The following is a 21,783-nucleotide window of genomic DNA, read 5'->3' on the forward strand; positions in this document are numbered from 1 at the left end:
CATTTTAAATCACTCCTAATGCGTACTCCCAGATTTGGCTTTATTATCAGAAACTTCGTAGCTTACAGTGCCATATGTGCACTACCTTACTGCTGTGCTTTTTTATAGGGCTAATTATTAAGGCAACGAAATGAAATTACCTAGTTTATATACGATTATTAGCGAAGCTGCGTCCAGCAGTCATTGGAGAAAAATCATATCTAAGGGAATAAGGATTAAAATTTTGTTTATCTCTATCTGGGCACCTAAGAAATTACGTTTAGCTACGACATCTAGGGTTGTCAGGTGTTCTGCCGGATATCAGCGTCGTACTTGCACGATATTTCGGTAGCGTAACTCGTTACTTTCATCAGGTGCGACCTGAGACCTGAGACTGGGATTTTCGCAGTATGTCACGAATGTAGCTGAGCGTATATTTCAGGTGCTTGGTGGATTTCTCTTGGACCCTACTTTGGACTTTAAAATTGCAGTTCATTATACATACTACACATGTCTTCGACAGATCACTGAAAGACCTAAGCCGAAACAAGACCCCGCGAGCAGAGAACATTCCATTAGAACTACTGATAGCCTTGGGAGAGCCACTCCTGACAAAACTCTACCATCTGGTGCGCAAGATGTATGAGACAGGCGAAATATCCTCAGACTTCAAGAAGAATAAAATAATTCCAATCCCAAAGAAAGCAGGTGTTGACAGATGTGAAAATTACCGAACTATCAGTTTAATAAGTCACAGCTGCAAATTACTAACGCAAATTCATTACGGACGAATAGAAAAACTGGTAGAAGCCGACCTCTGGGAAGATCAGTTTGGATTCCATAGAAATATTGGAACACGTGAGGCAATACTGACCCTACGGCTTACATTAGAAGCTAGATTAAGAAAAGGCAAACCTACGTTTCTAGCATTTGAAGACTTAGAGAAAGCTTTCGACAATGTTGACTGAAATACTCTCTTTCAAATTCTGAAGGTGGCAGGGGTAAAATACAGGGAGCGAAAGGCTGTTTACAATTTGCACAGAAACCTGATGGCACTTATATGAGTCGAGGGACATGAAAGGGAAGCAGTGGTTGGGAAGGGAGTGAGACAGGGTTGTAGCGTCTCCCCGATGTTATTCAATCTGTATATTGAGCGAGCAGTAAAGGTAACAAAAGAAAAATTCGGAGTAGGTATTAAAATCCATGGAGAAGAAATAAAAACTTTGAGGTTCACCGATGACATTGTAATTCTCTCAGAGACAGCAAAGGACTTGGAAGAGTAGTTGAACGAAATGGACAGTGTCTTGAAAAGAGGGTATAAGATTAACATCGACAAAAGCAAAACGAGGATAATGGCATGTAGTCGAGTTAACTCGGGTGATGCTGAGGGAATTAGTTTAGGAAATGGGTCGCCTAAAGTAGTAAAGGAGTTTTGCTATTTGGGGAGCAAAATAACTGATGATGGTCCAAGTAGAGAGGATATAAAATGTAGACTAGCAATAGCAAGGAAAGCGTTTCTGAAGAAGAGAAATTTGTTAACATCGAGTATAGATTTAAGTGTCAGGAAGTCGTTTCTGAAAGTATTTGTATGGAGTGTAGCCTTGTATGGAAGTGAAACATGAACGATAAATAGTTTGGACAAGAAGAGAATAGAAGCTTTCGAAATGTGGTGCTACAGAAGAATGGTGAGGATTAGATGGGTAGATCACATAACTAATGAGGAGGTATTGAATAGAATTGGGAAGGAGAGGAGTTTGTGGCACAACTTGACTAGAAGAAGGGATCGGTTGGTAGGACATGTTCTGATTCATCAAGGGATCACCAATTTAGCACTGTAGGGCAGCGTGGAGGGTAAATATCGTAGAGGGAGACCAAGAAATGAATACACTATGCAGATTCAGAAGGATGTAGGCTGCAGTACGCACTGGGAGATGAAGCAGCTTGCACAGGATAGAGTAGCATGGAGAGCTGGATCAAAAGAGTGTCAGAACTGAAGACGACAACAACAACAACATGTCTTCGATTGTCTAAAGCATGTTCTTACGATGAGTGTTGTCTGGTAGGAATGTAGCGCGCATCTGGCAGATCATTGGTCAACGGTGACATCCCCAATCACACTACTGGCATCTGTCCTGCGTGCCTCGAAGCCGCGAGTGAGGTACTGGCGAAGTGAGGCTCGGTGAAACGTCTGATTAAACTGGATGACACGTATACGGTTCATAATGTTTGAGCTGCCGACAATTCACCCGGACAGTATGGCCGTGGTCCATGGAACTCTTTATCCCTGACGTTTCGTCCAAGGCTACGTTGGACATCTTCGGAGGTGCTCCTGGTTGTGCTGATTCTTGCCGACTGACGAGTCGGACGTCGAAGAACGGCCTAAGCACCGTAGAAAGTGGGCGTGGTCTGGATTTCACGTGATAGCAGAGATAAATCTTGTCAAGGATAAAATATAACTATCGATCATAGTACGTCAAAGCACTTGCCACGACTGCTTCTATGTTTGGTAGCAAAGGAGGCAGATTGTTAATGAAACACATTTTTCATTAAAATGGCCAACACTTCATTTCACAAATATCATTCTTTCCCTAAACGTTACGGCAACATATTGCGGGAATGTGCCAGGCAATAGTTTCTCTGGTGCAGTGGGCGTCAAACTTTTTTTGATCAAGAGACAATACAGACATTTTGAGACGTTATCTCGGGCCGCATATGTACCGATCTTATTGTTAATTGGTAACCTAACTAAGCTGGTATGTTACGAGCCCCCAAAAGACTAACTATACTGAGGACGTGAAAAATTTGGCGCCGGGCCCCAAGTACTGGCCATATAAAGTCGGCGCAATTCGGGACACTTCTATCGACTCTTCTCTGTTTCATACTGCAGACATTTCGACGACCCGACAGTTCTGACACTATAATTATCCGACGAATAATTGTTATGTTGTGTATGTGGATGAATGACTCATTAATAACAGCCGCCCGGAGTGGCTGAGCGGTTCTAGGCGCTTCAGTCGGGAACCGCGCGACCGCTACGGTCGCAGGTTCGAATCCTGCCTCGGGCATGGATGTGTGTGTTGTCCTTAGGTTAGTTAGGTTTAAGTAGTTCTAAGTTCTATGGGACTGATGACCTCAGATGTTAAGTCCCATAGTGGTCAGGGCCATTTGAACCATTTTTAATTAATAACAATAATTCGACTTACATTTAAATTCATTTTGCGATATGGGACACAATTTTAGATATTTACTAATGTTTTGAATGACATTTTTCTTCTACCCATTTTATTACATTACAATAGCCTTAATTTAATTTCATATTCCTTGCTACGAAAACGTACCACATTTCAAAATGATCTTTACTAGTTGCACATTCAAGAATCCATGTTATTTCAGTGTCAAAATTTATACCACAGCTGCTGATCGGTACAATTCCTGCATACCCAAGAGTTATCCGGGCTGGAAGACAAATAATAAAACATTCCCCCTCTCACATCATCTAACGCCGCAGTGGCAGCGATATTTACCCCCGTTGATACTGCGGTAAGCTGCCAATTGTATTTAGCTCACAGCCGCATTCGTGAACTTGAATTAAAATGAATCACATCTTAAAATACGACTGTCTCTGCACTTTTGTTTACTACTGAATAGGAAAATTACGCTCAAGAAGCACATAATGTTAGTCCCTCATTATCAGTTTTGCTGTTAGTTGCTAGATGTATATTATTACACACGGTGCATCGGAAAATTTCGGTCAAAGGTCCCAGAAAATAAAGGAAACAACTGTTAGAAACAAAATACCTTTATTGGTCTTCAAAGCAATTGCCATTAACTACATCACACTTCGGACATCGGTTGTAAAGCTGTTGGGCAAACGCTTCTCGTGAAATTTTAAATTTTAGGAAGCATTCTGTAATTGGAGAAAAGCAGCAGCCGTTACAAAATGACAAAAATCAAATAAAAACAGTCTCCATCGCATTTTCAGATTTTTATTCGTTAGCAACAGGTTTCGGCTTTTTCCTCGGACCATCTTCAGGCTTTTCCTCCCATTATGGGCGCTGGTGCCAGCAGAAGGAGCGAGACCCTAACATCTGCATCTACATCTACATGGATACTCTGCAAATCACATTTACGTGCCTGGCAGAGGGTTCATTGAACCAACTTCACAATTCTCTATTATTCCAATCTCGTATAGCGCCCGGAAAGAATGAACACCTATATCTTTCCGTACGAGCTCTGATTTCCCTTATTTTATCGTGGTGATCGTTCCGCCCTATGTAGGTCGATGTCAACAAAATATTTTCGCATTCGGAGGAGACAGTTGGTGATTGGAATTTCGTGAGAAGATTCCGTCGCAACGAAAAACACCTTTCTTTTAATGATTTCCAGCCCAAATCCTGTATTATTTCTGTGACACTCTCTCACATATTTCGCGATAATACAAAACGTGCTGCCTTTCTTCGAACTTTTTCGATGTACTCCGTCAGTCCTACCTGGTAAGAATCCCATACCGCGCAGCAGTATTCTAAAAGAGGACGCACAAGCGTAGTGTAGGCAGTCTCCTTAGTAGGTTTGTTACATTTTCTAAGTGTCCTGCCAATAAAACACTGCCTTTGGTTAGCCTTTCCCACAACATTTTCCATGTGTTCCTTCCAATTTATGTTGTTCGTAATTGTAATACCGAGGTATTTAGTTGAATTTACGGCTTTTAGATTAGACTGATTTATCGTGTAACCGAAGTTTAACGAGTTCCTTTTAGCATTCATGTGGATAACCTCACACTTTTCGTTATTTAGAGTCAACTGCCACTTTTCGCACCATTCAGTTTTCTTTTCTAAATCGTTTTGTAGTTTGTTTTGATCTTCTGATGACTTCATTAGTCGATAAACCACAGCTTCATCTGCAAACAGCCGAAGACGGCTGCTCAGATTGTCTTCCAAATTGTTTATATAGATAAGGAACAGCAAAGGGCCTATAACACTACCTTGGGGAACGCCTTAAATCACTTCTGTTTTACTCGATGACTTTCCGTCAATTACTACGAACTCTGACCTCTCTGACAGGAAATCGCAAATCCAGCCACATAACTGAGACTTAGAAGTAAGAATGTCACTGCTCTGCATAGTACAGAAAATAGATTCTTAGGTAGTTACGTTAGATCGCAAACCGGGCGAGCTCGAAAAGAGAGTTACTTAAAACCACACATCAAACAAAATATCCGGGGGACTTGACTTGTTTAGCAGCTGCAGCTGGAATCAAAACTCAGCGAGGGGTAAAGACCACTGGAGACGCCGTACGGGTACTTGCACAGGCCGAAATACAGCAGTACGTACACGTGGGCAAGCACTGCGTCAATAACGATGCCACGGTTCAGTAGCCAAGGCTGTCAACACATTACGCCACTAAAGTCAAGAGCTCCGGCAATAAGGTCTTCAGGTCGTTCAAGACTTAATAAAGCCTTTAGACTAATGGAACGTTCGTTACGCAATTACATAACTCTAAGTTAAGTGAATAAGGTTCAAATGGCTCTCAGCACTATGGGACTTAACAGCTGAGGTCATCAGTCCCCTAGAACTTAGAACTACTGAAGACTAACTAACCTAAGGACATCACACACATCTATGCCCGAGGCAAGATTCAAACCTGCGACCGTAGCGGTCATGCGGTTCCAGACTGAAGTGCCTAGAACCGCTTGGCCACACCGGCCGGTTAAGTGAATGAGGCTTAAACCTTTCAACTATAAGCAGAAATTTTAATTACTGTACTAAAACTGAAAGCGTAAAAATATAAGACGCTTGTGTTAACTGTAGCAGTCTTAACGATAGACATCGAATGCTCTTTTGCAACTAAAGAATGATAGATACAATCTTGACGCGAACTTCAGGCTTAACATTTACAAGTAAGGTTGAAGTTGCACTCCCTCAAGGTTTAAATCCATCTAAAACAAATTTAAAAGAACAGTAGTTTAAAACATCAAAAGTTGATTCAGCATTGCTGAAACCTTACAACAAATAAGGAATTACATAAAACTAAGGAACAATAAATGGGAACACCAGCGCGCATTAAGTACTGCCAGCGGAATCTGACCAGAGCAGTTGAAAGACAAATTTTCCACTTCAGTCAGTAGCCCATCCAACTAAACATTCATGTAACCTGACACTTACTCGGAGATTCCAACAGATCAGCTGCGCGTACATCACTTCTTATACAAGGTGGTCCATTGATAGTGACCGGGCAAAATATCTTACGAAATAAGCGTCAAACGAAAAAACTACGAAGAACGAAACTCGTCTACCTTGAAGGGGGAAACCAGATGGCGCTATTGTTGGCCCGCTAGGTGGCGCTGCCATAGGTCAAACGGACATCAACTGCGTTTTTTTAAGTAGGAACCCCCATTTTTAATTAAATATTCGTGTAGTACGTAAAGAAATATGAATGTTTTAGTTGGACCACTATTTTCGCTTTGTGATAGATCGCGCTGTAATAGTCACAAACATACGGCTCCCAATTTTAGACGAACAGTTGGAAACAGGTAGGTTTTTTAAATTAAAACACAGAACGTAGGTACGTTTGAACATTTTATTTCGGTTGTTAAAATGTGATCATGTACCTTTGTCAACTTATCACTTCTGAGAATGCATGCTGTTAAGCGTGATTACCTGTAAATACCACATTAATGCAATAAATGCTCAAAATGATGTCCGTCAACGTCAATGCATTTGGCAATACGTGTAACGACATTCCTCTCAACAGCGAGTAGTTCGCCTTCCGTAATGTTCGCACATGCATTGACAATGCGCTGACGTGTGTTTTCAGTCGTTGTCAGTGGATCACGATAGCAAATATCCTTCAACGTTCCCCACAGAAAGAAATCCGGGGACGTCAGATCCGGTGAACATGCGGGCCATGGTATGGTGCTCCGACGAACAATCCACCTGTCAGGAAACATGCTATTCAATACCGCTTCAACCGAACGCGACCTATGTGCCGGACATCCATCATGTTGGAAGTACATCGCCATTCTGTCATGCAGTGAAACATCTTGTAGTAACATCGGTAGAACATTACGTAGGAAATCAGCATACATTGCACCATTTAGACTGCCATCGATAAAATGGGGGCCAATTATCCTTCCTCCCATAATGCCGCACCATACATTAACCCGCCAAGGTCGCTGATGTTCCACTTGTCCCAGCCATCATGCATTTTCCGTTGCCCAATAGTGCATATTATGCCGGTTTACGTTACCGCTGTTGGTGAATGACGCTTCGTTGCTAAATAAAACGCGTGCAAAAAATCTGTCATCGTCCCGCAATTTCTCTCGTGCCCAGTGGCAGAACTGTACACGACGTTCAGTGTCGTGGCCATGCATTTCCTGGTGCATAGAAATATTGTACGGATGCAATCGATGTTGATTTAGCATTCTCAAAACCGACGTTTTTGAGATTCCCGATTCTCGTGCAATTTGTCTGCCACTGATGCGCGGATTAGCCGCGACAGCAGCTAAAAACACCTGCTCGGGAATGATCATTTGTTGCAGGTCGTGGTTGACGTTTCACATGTGGCTGAACACTTCCTGTTTTCTTAAATAACGTAACTATCCGGCGAACGGTCTGGACACTTGGATGATGTCGTCCAGGATACCGAGCAGCATACATAGCACACGCCCGTTGGGCATTTTGATCACAATAACCATACATCAACACGATATCGACCTTTTTCGCAATTGGTAAACGGTCCATTTTAACACGGATAATGTATCACGAGGCACATGCTGCCGGCACTGGTGGAATGTTACGTGATACCACGTACTTATACGTTTGTGACTATTAAGCGCCATCTATCACAAAGCGAAAAAAGTGGTCCAACTAAAACATTCATATTTCTTTACGTACTACGCGAATATGTAATAAAAATGGGGGTTCCTATTTTAAAAAAACGCAGTTGATATCCGTTTAACCTATGGCAGCAGCATCTAGGGGGCCAACCATAGCGTCATCTGGTTTCCCCCTTCAAGCTAGACAAGTTTCGTTCTTTGTAGTTTTTTCGTTTAACGCGTATTTCGTGAGATATTTGGCCCAGTCACGATCAATGGACCTCCCTGTATACGTATAAATCGAAATCACAAAGAAAGTCAGTAAAGTTACATCCCCGGCTTCAAATAGTTTACAGTAATTGCAAGAAAATCTCATCTTAAAAACTCCACACGAGAGGTTCACTTATGGAATAAACACATAATTTTTATTAGTCCATAAGCGATCATGGAAAGCACTACCGCAGCCGCCAACATACAAACTGCATACCCCTGATGACGTACGCAGCACCTGTCTGGGGATACGCTGCGCCCACACGCCAGCGCTGTCTGCAGCTCATACAGAATAAAGTACTCAGAATCATAAGCAACTCTCCACGCTACACACGCATCGCGGACCTTCACTGGGAATACCGGTTAGATACCATCTTGCAGGTATTCCAAAAACTCTCCACATGACTGTACAATAACACGAGACACTCGCGCAACCCGTTTATCCTTTCTCTGGGTAACTACGACCACAACCATAGATGGAAGCATAACAGGCCAAAGACACTATTGGCTAGGAACTAAACATCTATGGTGCATAGCACGCTAACACGACAGTACTGGTGAGCCCCTGAACACAGCTACTACTGGTAACCCCAGATGCTCGACCAACCAAAAAATAGGCAACCGCAGGGAAACCGTACTGCACACAGCACGCAAGCCAACCACACACACCCCCTACACTGTCTGTGAGCCGATCTATGACCGATCGCCCACTAATGCACAACGACCTTGAACTGTTGCAGGGACGCAGCAACTGCAGCAAGCCCCGCAACGAGCTCCAGCAACGACAAAGGTAACGATGCACGATACCTCGCACTAACATAACCACACCTTGCATGCACTGTCGCAGCTAGCAAGCCGCTACTGCCCTTACTATCCGTCCTACTGTCGCAGAGGTTTTTTTTTCCCTTGGCGCTTGCCTTGGCACTTTTTTTCCTCTGCCCTTACAACCGCTACCCTTCGATCGCTTTCGTCCACTCTCTATCTCCTGATGGACCATGTTAATGAGTAATCTTACCCAGACGCATGGATAACATCACAGCCCGCATCCTGTGACTCCTGATTCAAAAACTAACATGTTATACGGAGGTGACAGTGGAACTTATGGTTTGGTCACCACAATGGACGGTGTCGTGCATATAGCTCCGAATACAACAAGAGATCATACGGCCAGCATGTCAACTGACTAGCCCCTCTGTCCGTACCTAATGCCGCCTTGTACCGCGCCGGCCGGAGTGGCCGTGCGGTTCTGGGCGCTACAGTCTGGAACCGAGCGACCGCAACGGTCGCAGGTTCGAATCCTGCCTCGGGCATGGATGTGTGTGATGTCCTTAGGTTAGTTAGGTTTAAGTAGTTCTAAGTTCTAGGCGACTGATGACCTCAGAAGTTAAGTCGCATAGTGCTCAGAGCCATTTGAACCGCCTTGTACCAACACCCACCAACCAACCGCGGCACGGGTCCCGCCTTTTCCTCACTCACAAACAGCTACAAACCGAGCGAATCAGTGCGTCACTCGTGTGTGTGCCCGGGACGCCAGTCAGTCAGAGGATCCAAAGATTGCTACAATGCCGCCAAGGCTCACTTACATCTCAGCACAAGTCTCGTTCTTGCTGCTACTTGATTTTTCTTTGTCAAGTATCCAAATGTGTTCACTGCTGATTTTTGTGTTGTCTTATATTGTCATAGCTTTCTTTAAGATGGTGTATGCAAACGCGTTACAATAAATGAATTTATCAGCGACCGAGACGTCTCCGAGAATTTGTTACGTGCCGAGTCTGAATGGTCCAAAATGGCTCTGAGCACTATGGAACTTAACATCTGAGGTCATCAGTCCCCTAGAACTTGGAACTACATAAACCTAACTAACCTAAAGACATCACACACATCTATGCCCGAGGCAGGATTCGAACCTGCGAGCGTAGCGGTCGCGCGGTTCCACACTGAAGCGCCTAGAACCGCTCGGCCACACCGGCCGGCAGTCTGAATGGACGCTTATGTTAAACACAGATTTGTTCGTCAGTCAGATAGTTAAATAATTTATAGAGGCTGTGATCCCGCATTACAAGATGCTATTCCCCCAAAAATCACTTCATAATCTGTATTGCATACTTGCTTCCGTATTATTTGCGACAAAGTGACTACTGTCTGAGAAGCATCTCTCTGCCTCGTGATGACTGGGTGTTGTGTGATGTCCTTAGGTTAGTTAGGTTAAAGTAGTTCTAAGTTCTAGGGGACTGATGACCATCGATGTTAAGTCCCATAGTGCTCAGAGCCATTTGAACCATTTTTGAGAAGCATCTAATAAGCTGTGAGGACGGGGCGTGAGTCGTGCTTGGGTAGTTCAGACGGTAGAGCACTTGCCCGCGAAAGGCAAAGGTCCCGAGTTCGAGTCTCAGTCCGGCACACAATTTTAATCTGCCAGGAAGTTTCATCTAATAATAAATTGTAAACTCTGTCCACAGGCACAGGCGGACCCGTCGCTACCGCGGGGTCACTGTCTGACAGTGGGGTCACAGAGTGCGGTATGGAGAGTCATCGTGTCAGCATACCGCTCTGTCTGCCGTTGTCAGTTTTCTTGACCCGGAACCGCTACTGCTCGGTAAAGCAGTTTCTCCATTGCTCTCGTGAGGTCGAGTGCACTGTATTCCAACGGAAAAACCCTCGTAGTACCTCGAATCGATTCCGAGTCCTCCGCATGACAGTCAAATGCGCTGGTCACTCATCTGATAGAGGGAGATGTAATAACAAAACAATCTACGTACCGACTACAGTCCAATCATACTTCTTTGGGTACACTGGATGCCACTTTGACCGTTAATGTCTTCCAGTTAACAGCGACGTAGAGGGTTCGCTCGGATAGAAAGTCTTCAAACCAGCCTCACACCCGATATTCCGTGAGCACGCATTTTGTTTATTAGACGAAGATGCGGAACAGTATAGAAGACTTCCACAATGTTATCTACAAGGTCAGTGTTTGAGGAATTCATGTTCACTTCGACAGGGTTGTTTAAATGCCAAAAAATTTAACTATACGTTATTGAAAATGTATTCCAGAATTGTACAACACATTGGCTTCAACCTCCAGACCTGCGATGTTTCTGAAAGGCACAATCGACTTACGTTATTTGCTGATCACTTGAGGCATTCTGTTGTTGAAGGGATACGACGTACTGTTCGAAAGAGAGGATTCAGCTTTGACGCATATTCCACATATGTAAGATAAAACAACATACTGACCGACCCTCCTAGGAACGTCTGCTCTCAGAATTTTAACGCTAAACCACTCCGTGATGCAGAATGCCTCTCTTGCAGCATATGCCACTGAATTTGGTTGAGCGTCTCCGTCACGCTTTCGCTCTTGCTATGCACGAGTAACGGAACGTGCTCCTCTTCTTTGTTTTTTTTTTTTTTTATTTCCTCTATCAGTCCTACCTAGTACGGATTCTAGACTGACGAACAATACTCAAATATCGCTCGAACGAGAGTTTTCCTGCCATAACGGACTGTCTTATTTCTGTGCCACCCATTTTCGCCTCAGAGTGATGATCAAAAAGAGAAACTGCTGTACAGTCTTTTCCTGTGAATCAATTTCAGAATGCAAATGTCCTGCTTCACTCTATCATATTTCGGTGTCTTCATGATCAACCAGTGTCTACTTCCAGGTCTACATAATTATGCCGCACGGGGTAGCCGCGGAGTTTGAGGCGCCTTGTCACGGATCGAGTGGCTGCCCCCGTCGGAGGTTCGAGTCGTCCCTCGGGCATGGGTGTGTGTTGTCCTTAGCGTGTTAGTTTAAGTTAGATCAAGAAGTGAGTAAGCTTGGGGACCGATGATCTCAACAGTCCAATAGGACTTACCACAAATTTCCAAATTACAGAATTGCTCTGCAATTCACGCTTAAGAGCCTGGCAGAGGTTTCAACTAATCCCCTTCACACTCTTTCTCTACCGATCCACTCTCGAACAGCGCGAGGAAAACGAACATTTAAATCTTTGCGTGCGAGCTCGGATTTCCCTTATTCTGCTACGGTGATCATTTCTCACTAGTCAAATGAGCTTTATTAAAATATTTTCACATTCAGAGAGGAAAGTTAGTGACTAAAATTTCAGAAAAGATCCCGCCGTATCGGAAAAGCCTTTGTTTTCATTATTGCCAACCAACTCGCATATCATATTCGTGCCACTCTCTTGCCTATTTCACGATGATACGAAACTAGCTACCCTTCTTTGAACGTTTTCTGTGTTCTCTGTCAGTCCCCTCTGGTACGATTCCCATACTGCGCAGCAGTACTCCAGAAGAGGACGGACGAGCATGGTGTAGGCAGTGCTTCAGCAGACTTGTTGTATCTTCTAGGTATTCTCCTAATAAAACGCAGTCTTTGATTCGGCTTCCCTATAACGTTATCTATGTGATCGTTCCGATTTAAGCTGTTCGTAACTGTAATCATAAATTATTTAGTTGAATTGACAGCCTTTAGATTTGTGTGATTTATCGCCTAACCGAAATAAATGACTTTTTTTTAGTACTCGTGTGAACAACTTCACACTTTTCATTATTTAGAGCCAGTTGTCACTTTTCACGCAAATACCTTGTCTAAATCATTTTCCAATTGGTTTGCATCTTATCGTGACTTTACGAAACGGTAAATGACAGTAATGATCTGCCAACCATCTATGAGGGCTTCTCACATCGCCTCCTACCCTACATTGTTCATATAGAAGAGAAAGAGAACACCTATAACACTTCTGTTTTGCCCCCTGACTTTCCGTCAATTACAGCGAACAATGACCTTTCTGAAAAGAAATCACAAATCCAACCGCACAACTGAGATGATACTTTATAGACATTCAAAGTGATTCGAAGTCTCTTGTGAGGAACGGTGCCAAAACCCTTCTGGAAAATTAGAAATATCGAAGATCTTGATGCACTGAATTCACTTCAGCAGTAATATTTGTAAGTTTTTGGGAAGCAACGAAGCCCCTGTGACCAAGTATGGGGACAGAAAACGTGCTCGCCAGTGGATGATGGCGTGTCCTGCAGAGGCGACTCAGCGGGAGGCGGTGGCGGTTGTCCTTGTTGCGGGCATCGGGGGATACCACAGCTGGTCCATCGTCCGCGTGGCCGGGCGTGGTGGCCAGTCCAAGGTCGAACGGCTAAGGACCACCTCCCGGTATATAAAGGACGGCGCGCGCTGGACCTGCATCACGGTATCCAGCCGAGCTCAATCAGACATCATGAAGGCTTTCGTAAGTACTGCACGCTCTCTCCATTTAGCCGCCTTATCTACTGCTCTGGGACCGTTCGTCGCTTCTAGCGTTTGCCTTCTTGTGCCACGCTAGACGAGGAGGAGGGAACTGGTGTTTAACGTCCCGTCGACAATGAGTCATTAGAGATTAGATGGGCCACGTTAGAAGTTGAATACCCAGAGGTTGAAATTTTTACGTTTGTATCGTAATACCGCACGTTCCTGTCGCGCTATGATACCGCAGATGCTTTTAGTAAAAGAATGCATCAAAGTGCTTCAATTCCGTTTCTTAAGCCACATATGTTAACACAGATCCAAGCTATGTGCTACAATGATTAAAATACTAGTATCCTATTTGGCTGAAGTGCAGTTCAGATTGCCGTAGGTTCACTCCCACTTAGATTTCTTGTGATTTCCCTAAATTTCTCCAAGCGAACTTCACAATGATTCTTCCAACAGACCAAACCTATTCCAACCACATTATCCTCCAACCAACATGTGCCTTTCATTTAAATATTGTACTTAATTCAGTTTCGTTTCGATATATAAGAATAGATTCTAAGAATAACGCTTAGATTGTGAATAAATTAATGAAACATACTGCACGAGTTTTGCCGACAAATAATTCGATAACATAAACTGAGAAGTAGAACAATATCTGTAAAATGAATTTCTTGAATGTTATAAACTCGCTTCAACTGTGTAGTTTCCTCAGTTCTTATCCGAAGCTAGGAGTGCATAATGTCGCACTGAGGCATTGGAAGATGCATGTGAAAGCTCAGTTGTTCTGGCTCTGCGAACAAAACGTGTCGTTTTCTGTGGTTTGTTATTCAAGCTGCTGATTTAGAATAGCTGACACAAGTCATGTCACACTATTCAAAGTTAAAAAATACGCTCTCTTAGATATATTTCAGAAGGAGAACGCAGCGTACAGGTACTTGTGTGACCCGTTATTCAGTACTGCTCGAATGTCTGGGATCCCCACCAGGTCGGATAAAAGGCAGAAATCGAAGCAATTCCGAGGCTAGGTGCTAGATTTGTTACCGGTCGGCTGTATCAGAAGGATAATACTAAGGAAACGCTCCGTTAGCTTAGATGGCATTTCTTGAAGGGAGGAAGATGATCTTGTCTCTAGACGCTATTTAGGAAGCTTCGAGAATCAGAATTTGCGACGTACTGCAGAACAATTCTGCAACTTCCAGAACTGATAAAAGTAATTATTGCTCGAATAGTGACAAAAAGGAAATTATTTTCTCCTCTCTTCATTTGTGAGCGAGACGAGAAAGTAAGTGACTAGCAATGTTATAGATAACTGTTACCATGCATTGTACAGTGTCCTGAGGTGTGTGTTGATTAGATATCGATATCACTAGTAAAGCTACCTATAATAAGCGTGACAAACATCTTCGCGTTACTAAAAGGAGCCGATGCATTTTATTTTGCCGACTGGATGAACAATGTTGAAGCACATTTTAGGAAGACGTGATTACAAGGGAAGTGACAACAAATTTTTAATAATTTTATTTACATAATTGCTGCAAATGCTTTTAAAAGATTCTTGCAGAATAATTCTGATGATGAAGGCTTGCCCCTTCGAAACGCGTCAGTCCTAGCGTATTTACATTGTGAAAAGTAGTTGAAATTACATTTTAATACTACGTTTGACAACCACGACCTTGCATCCATCATGGATAATATCAAAATCCGATCATTTTAGTTACATTCATGACTAGAAAGATTCTTTTTTGAGTCATCAATCTAGTGACTGGTTTGAAGCTGTAATTCAACTTCTCCTACGTTGATCTAACCTCTCCAGCTTTACATAACTACTACACCACAAATTCTTTAACATCTCTTTTGCATAGTCTAATGTTTGTCTGCCCCTGCCATTTCTCGTTTCCACTTCTTTCAACAGTGTCAAGTTTACCGTTCTGAGGTACCACAGCAGATGTCCGACAAATCTGTCCCTCCTTCTTTCGTCACCTGCTCCTTTTATTATTTCTCGATTTCGTACAGTATCTGTCCAATTAATTGCCAACATTCTTCGATAGCACCATATCTCATACGTACCTCCTGCATAGCCTTTGTGGAGGTGCTCGACTCGGAGGTAACCCGATCCGAATACTGCTGTTGGACGGAATTTTGACTGCCAGTATTTGACCGGCAATGGGAGGGTCGATGGTAGCCACGAGTTTCTGACCACGAGTCTTTTTGACGATGTCACGGATTAAATACTACACCTCTCCACAGAGTCTCGTGGACTGAGGGCAAGTGACAATGTTGATGTTGAGCCGTCCATCGGATGGGCATGTTAAGCTAAGCAGCTCCCTTGCTGATATTCGAGAGAAGCAGGCTATGTGCTGGCACCGAGTGGTTCAACGTCTCCCTTCTATCATCATCATCATACAATACAAAAATACCTCTACACTACACACACATCCATTACACTTACCTACACTCTACGAATACGTGTACTACAAAACTCTCACAAACCCGCAAGGGAACTGGCCAGCCTACACCGAGGACGGACACCTTTCTTACACGCAGATACTCCACGGATATCCCAGCCAACAATGCCATACTACATTGACATTCGTATCTCATCCGCTTCCAACTTTTCTTCGCTGGATTTCTAGTTGCCCTCATTTACCATTCTTTGCTCTAGAAATTCACTTTCCTCTTCTTTTCCAAAATAGTCTCTGACATCAGCAAAAAATTTTCAGAGGTTAAAATTTTCTACGCCAACGCCCTTGCCGCGGTGGTAACACCGGTCCCGTCAGATCAACAAAGTTCAGCGCTATCGACTAGCACTTGGATGAGTGACTGTCCGATACGCCGGGCGCTGTTGGCGACCAGGCTTCACACTCAGCCCTTGTGAGGTCAATCTAGGAACTACTAGAGTGAGAAGTTGCTACTCCAATCTCGTAAACTAACAACAGCTGGGATGGCGGTGTACTGATCACATACCCCTCCATATCCGCATCCAATGAGGCCTGTAGGCTGAGTATAACAGGGCTTACCTTCTGAAGCCTGCTCGGATGGAGTTTATTTTTTCAGTTTTAAAAGTTTTCTACAACTGCGACATTCTAATTCTGATGCCTTCACCGAGCGAGGTAGCGCAGTAGTTTGGGAAGACGACAGTTCAAACTCACATCCACCCTTCCAGATTTAGGTTTTCTTTGATTTCGCTAAATCGCTCCAGGCAAATGATGGGATGGTTCCTTCGAAAAGGCATGCCCGATTTCCTGCCCATCCATGACACAATCCGAGCATGTGCTCTGTCTCTAATGACCTTGATGTCGACGTGACGTTAAACTGTATCTTCCCTTCCGATGTTTCCTTGCTTTATTCATCGGATATGCTTTCTAGAAAGAAAACATGTTTCACTTCTTCCACTACACTGTCTTTCTCAATTTTGACTTTGTGTAAATATTAACCCGTTTTTACTATTAATTACCTTCAACTTGGACTTAATACGGTGTACATCTGTTCGCAGGTGTGCTCTTTCCTCGTAGTGCTGCTGGTGGCGGCCGTGTTCGCCCAGGAGAAGGCCAAGGAGACCCTGAAGGGCGCTGAGGCCTACTACGCCTACGCCGCCCCCTACGCCTACAGCGCCTTCGGCTACCCCGCCGTCAGCGCCTACTCCGCCTACCCTTACGCTGCCGTCGGCTACCCCTACTACTACCGCTGAACATGGACTTCGATATGAAAACACACTTGCTCTGACCTTTCACTCTCTTCCTTCTTCGAATAAACAGCTTTAAACAAAAGAAAAACGCTTTCAATTTTCACTTCATCCTGTCACAAACTTCACTACATTTATTGGAATGTACTCGTATGACAAGAATGCTGCACTAAGTGTATAAATATATACACAAAGTCTGACGTTGTCTAAAGAAATAGTTATCATAGACCCATAATACAGAGAGATAATCGACCAATAGCGTGAATACACTTGACTACACTCCTTGAAATACCTGGGAAAAGAAACAGGAACTGAAAGTTATTTACAACATGTACAGGAACTAATTGCAGTTCAACATTTCATGTGACATGAAAGGGAGACTGAAGCTATAAAGGAATTGAAATAGAGTTGTAGACTGTATCCAATGTTATTTGATCTGTGCCCTTTGCAAGCAGTTAAGCAATCAAGAGAGAAATTTAGAAAATATTGAAAGTTGAAGGAGAAAAAGAAAAACTGTAAGGTGTGCTGATGGTATAACTCTCTCATCGACGTCAAACCACACTAGAGAACAGCTGATCAGACTGTGTACTATCTTGGAAAGAGCTTACAAGATGATCAGCGACAAAGTGAAACAAGCAAAGTGGACTGTAGTCAAATTAAGTCAAGTAATACTTGGAGAGAGCAGAAAATGAAATTCTAAAAGTAGTACATATGATTTGCTATTTGGGCTGCAAAATAACTGATGGCAGAAAGAAAAAGGTTAACGCTGCTAATAGTAAGTAAAGCTCCTCTTTAAACGGAAATATTTTAACAGCAAACATAAATTTATTGTTAGGAAGTCATTATTAAAAGTATTTGTTTGAAATGCACTGGTAAACGGAAATGAAATGTGAATATAAACAGTACAGAAAATAAAGGAATAAAAGTTTTTGAAACGAGGTATTCCAGAATTATTCTGTGATGACGATGCTGGTGATAATGATGATATAATGATGATGATGCATATGTTTTTAAAGGATTTAAATACGGAGTTATTAATTCCTTCATCCTCACGTTCTGTTCAGAGATGTAGTTGGAGGACTGTTTTCCCAATTTCGATAGTAAGAACGCCATCACGTGTGCCAGTTAACTGTCAAATAAAAATTCAGATATCACTAAAGTAAGACTAAGATCATTGTGTAAAAACGCTAAAAAATTGTTAGGTAATGCGTATAATTTTTACCTTTTACGTTCAACGATGGAATCAGAAATATTTTTTATATTGTTTATACTGGGTCCAGAAAGAAAGGACCGATCGAGTAGATGGTTAGATCTGGTGTCGTAACTAACGAACAGATTATGCATAGAACTGGCAAAAAACAGATTTATGACACTGTTTGACTAAAAGAATAAATAAGGTGATGTAACGCATCCTGAGGTACGAAATAATATTTAATTTAGAAACGGAGGGAATTGTGAGACAAAAAAGTTGTAGAGGGAGACAAAGGCTTGAATACAGTAGCTTGAAACGGATATAGGCTAGAGTAATTGTACAACGATGGAGAGACTTTCATAGGATACAAGAATACTTTAAAGAGGAGAGCTGCATCAAATCAACAAGACTGAAGCAGTTAATACTTCCACTATCCGATTCTTTTTTCTTTTCAAGAACTTGTTCTTTTTGATGTGCGTCATTTTAAATTATATAATAAAAAAAGGCAACGCAAGGAGCAGCACACGTGGCTGTGGAGTGGATGATTGAGAGAGGTAAACATAGAAGGGCAGCAGCATTCACAGTCACAAACACAGTCCTTTATTGTCTAAACTAAATAACGCTTCCATCAGACTTTTTTGTAAGCTCAAGAACTATTCCCTCAGGCCATTCAGTTCTGAACAATCGGTTTGATGAAAATCATTCAGTGATCTATAAGACTTGAAGTTCCAACTGATTACTGAGCTGTAATTCAAACATTATGTAAGTCAGTCGTGTTCACCTCACACAAGTTCAGAATTTCCACCAAGCCGTTAACTCAGACTGCAGTAATCTCACTTCCAAAATGGCTTTAATAACGATTATCATAAATTGTCACACAGACTGTAAATTTAAATGAACGAAAATTTGAAATCAGCTTTAGTTACAGTAATTGAATCGAACAGTAATAAGACTATATGCCATAAGGGGGATAATATTTTAAGCAGTAAATAATAAAACTGAAATCTGGGTTAGCAGGACAGAGCGGATCAGGTTATCGTTGTGGAAAGGGGACAAAATCAGTTACTGTCAGGTGCAAAAAATATACAAACTTTATTTTTCTAAAAACACTCAATCTCACGTGCCCTTAAAAGGATTCAAAAACAGTACGGCTGAAGGCCCGGACACAAGTTATTAAAATTGCCTTAAGGAATACACACGGCTGAAGGCCTTAGTTACAAAATTTTTACATAAGTACTCGGTTTAAGGCCACATCTGAACATGAACAACTCAAGGCTTAAGGCCTGGATAACAAAGATTTCAAATGGAGGCAAATCTCCTTTTTAAAATAGTTTTAAACAAATCGATCTTGAAAGCTTTGTTTAAATCGGCTGAAAGCCTTAATTTAAAATTAATACAAACTAATCTGATAGACGGCTGAAGGCTTCGCACAGTACTTCAGACTAAAAGAAAATCACAATCTAAAACCAACAGAACAGTAGTGCTCAGAAGCGTTCCAAGGGTCGGCCTGAAGAGGTAACTCTAACGTAAAGTTAGGTGAGACAGGCAGCCAAGTAAGATTAAATAATCGGATGGCAACCGACAACCCGACTCAAGGAAGGCTGAAGGACCGACCAACAACCTAATCAATTCCCTTCCGACCGACCAACGGCACGACAACGGAAAACATCAGCGAGGACGAAGATCCAAGCAGCACAATAACCACTCAAAATATTAAACACCGAAGGCTGTCGAACTACACGCCGTGCCGGACAACATCAACACGGCGAGGAAACACACACTCGCTGCTCTGACGCAACCGACCGACTGCCTACTCCAGTACGCAGACAGCATTCATAACTGCTCAGTGGAAATCACAGAAGCTAGACACTGTTCCACGTAAACACTTGCACCAAGAACTCCGACAATCCTAAAACGAATCACTGTGGAACAACAAGGAGAAATCACAAGTCGACACTCAGAGCGGTTCCATAAGTGGTCGGCGCCAAAATACACGCCGTCGATGAGACGATCGACCGAACGACCAACCAACGGTCGTTCCCGCTCCAGTCTCCTTTCGTTGGACAGTATACAGGGTGGTCCATTGATCGTGACCGGGCGAAATATCTCACGAAATAAGCGCCAACGAAATAACTACAAAGAACGAAACCTGTCTAAATTGAAGGGGGAAACCAGATGGCGCTATGGTTGGCCCGCTAGATGGCGTTGCCATAGGTCAAACGGATATAAAATGCGTTTTTTTTAAAAGAGGAACCCCCATTTTCATTACATATTCGTGTAGTACGTAAGGAAATATGAATGTTTTAGATGGACCATTTTTTCACTTTGTGATAGACGGCGCTGTAATAGTCACAAACGTATAAGTACGTGGTATCACGTAACATTCCGCCAGTGCGGGCGGTATTTGCTTCGAGATACATTACTCGTGTTAAAATGGACCGTTTACCAATTGCGGAAAAGGTCAATATCGTGTTGTATGGCTCTTGTGATTAAAATGCCCAACGGTCGTGTGCTAAGTATGCTGCTCGGTATCCTGAACGACGTCATCCAAGTGTCCGGACCGTTCGCCGGATAGTTACGTTATTTAAGGAAACAGGAAGTGTTCAGCCACATGTGAAACATCAACCACGACTTGCAGCAAATGATGATGGGTTGTTGGGTTAAGAGACCAAACAGCGAGGTCATCGGATTAGGGAAGGAAGTCAGCCGTGACCTTTCAAAGGAACCATCCCGGCATTTGCCTCGAGCGACTTAGGGAAACCACGGAAAACCAAAATCAGGATGGCCGGACGCGGGATTGAACCGTTGTCCTCCCGAATACGAGACCAGTGTGCTAACCACTGCGCCACCTCGCTCGGTCCCAAGTAGGTGTTTTAGGTGGTGTCGCGGCTAATCCGCACATCAGTAGCAGACAAATTGCGCGAGAATCAGGAATCTCAAAAACGTCGGTGTTGAGAATGCTACATCAACATCGATTGCACCCGTACCACATTTCTATGCACCAGGATTTGCATGGCTGGCTGGCTCTGAGCACTATGGGACTTAACATCTGTGGTCATCAGTCCCCTAGAACTTAGAACTACTTAAACCTAACTAACCTAAGGACGTCACACACATCCATGCCCGAGGCAGGATGCGAACCTGCGACCGTAGCAGTCGCGCGGTTCCGGACTGAGCGCCTGAACCGCTAGACCACCGCGGCCGGCTGGAATTGCATGGCGACGACCTTGAACGTCGTGTACAGTTCTGCCACTGTGCAAATGAGAAATTACGGGACGAAGACAGATTTTTTGCACGCGTTCTATTTAACGACGAAGCGTCATTCACCAACAGCGATAACATAAACCGGCATAATATGCACTATTGGGCAACGGCAAATCCACGATGGCTGCGACAAGTGGAACATCATCGACCTTGGCGGTTTAATGTATGGTGCGGCATTATGGGAGAAAGGATAATTGGCCCCCATTTTATCGATGGAAATCTAAATGGTGCAATGTATGCTGATTTCCTACGTAATGTTCTACCGATATTACTACAAGATGTTTCACTGCATGACAGAATGGCGATGTACTTCCAACATGATGGATGTCCGGCACATA

The 21,783-nt window shown here is 43.1% G+C and overlaps 1 protein-coding gene across 5 annotated transcripts in view; it reads left to right on the forward strand.

Moving 5' to 3' along the window:
- The window catches only part of LOC126475122 (uncharacterized), a 402,308-nt gene that overhangs the window by 224,176 nt on the left and 156,349 nt on the right, over positions 1–21,783 (forward strand). The window contains exons 1-2 of one of the 5 annotated variants that reach the window (XR_007586660.1): positions 13,104–13,305; positions 16,801–17,080. The exons of 2 other annotated variants lie outside the window; for them this stretch is intronic. Coding sequence is in view for 1 of the 3 variants with exons in the window: in XM_050102720.1 (XP_049958677.1) it covers positions 16,801–16,995 (195 nt within the window). In the remaining 2 variants the exon portion in view is untranslated. Of the gene's footprint in view, positions 1–13,103; positions 13,306–16,800; positions 17,081–21,783 lie in introns of those variants that run through there. 2 more of the 5 variants (XM_050102720.1, XR_007586663.1) reach the window with 2 other exon arrangements.

This window comes from Schistocerca serialis, chromosome 4, assembly GCF_023864345.2.
Source record: "Schistocerca serialis cubense isolate TAMUIC-IGC-003099 chromosome 4, iqSchSeri2.2, whole genome shotgun sequence".
Classification (NCBI taxonomy): domain Eukaryota; kingdom Metazoa; phylum Arthropoda; class Insecta; order Orthoptera; family Acrididae; genus Schistocerca; species Schistocerca serialis.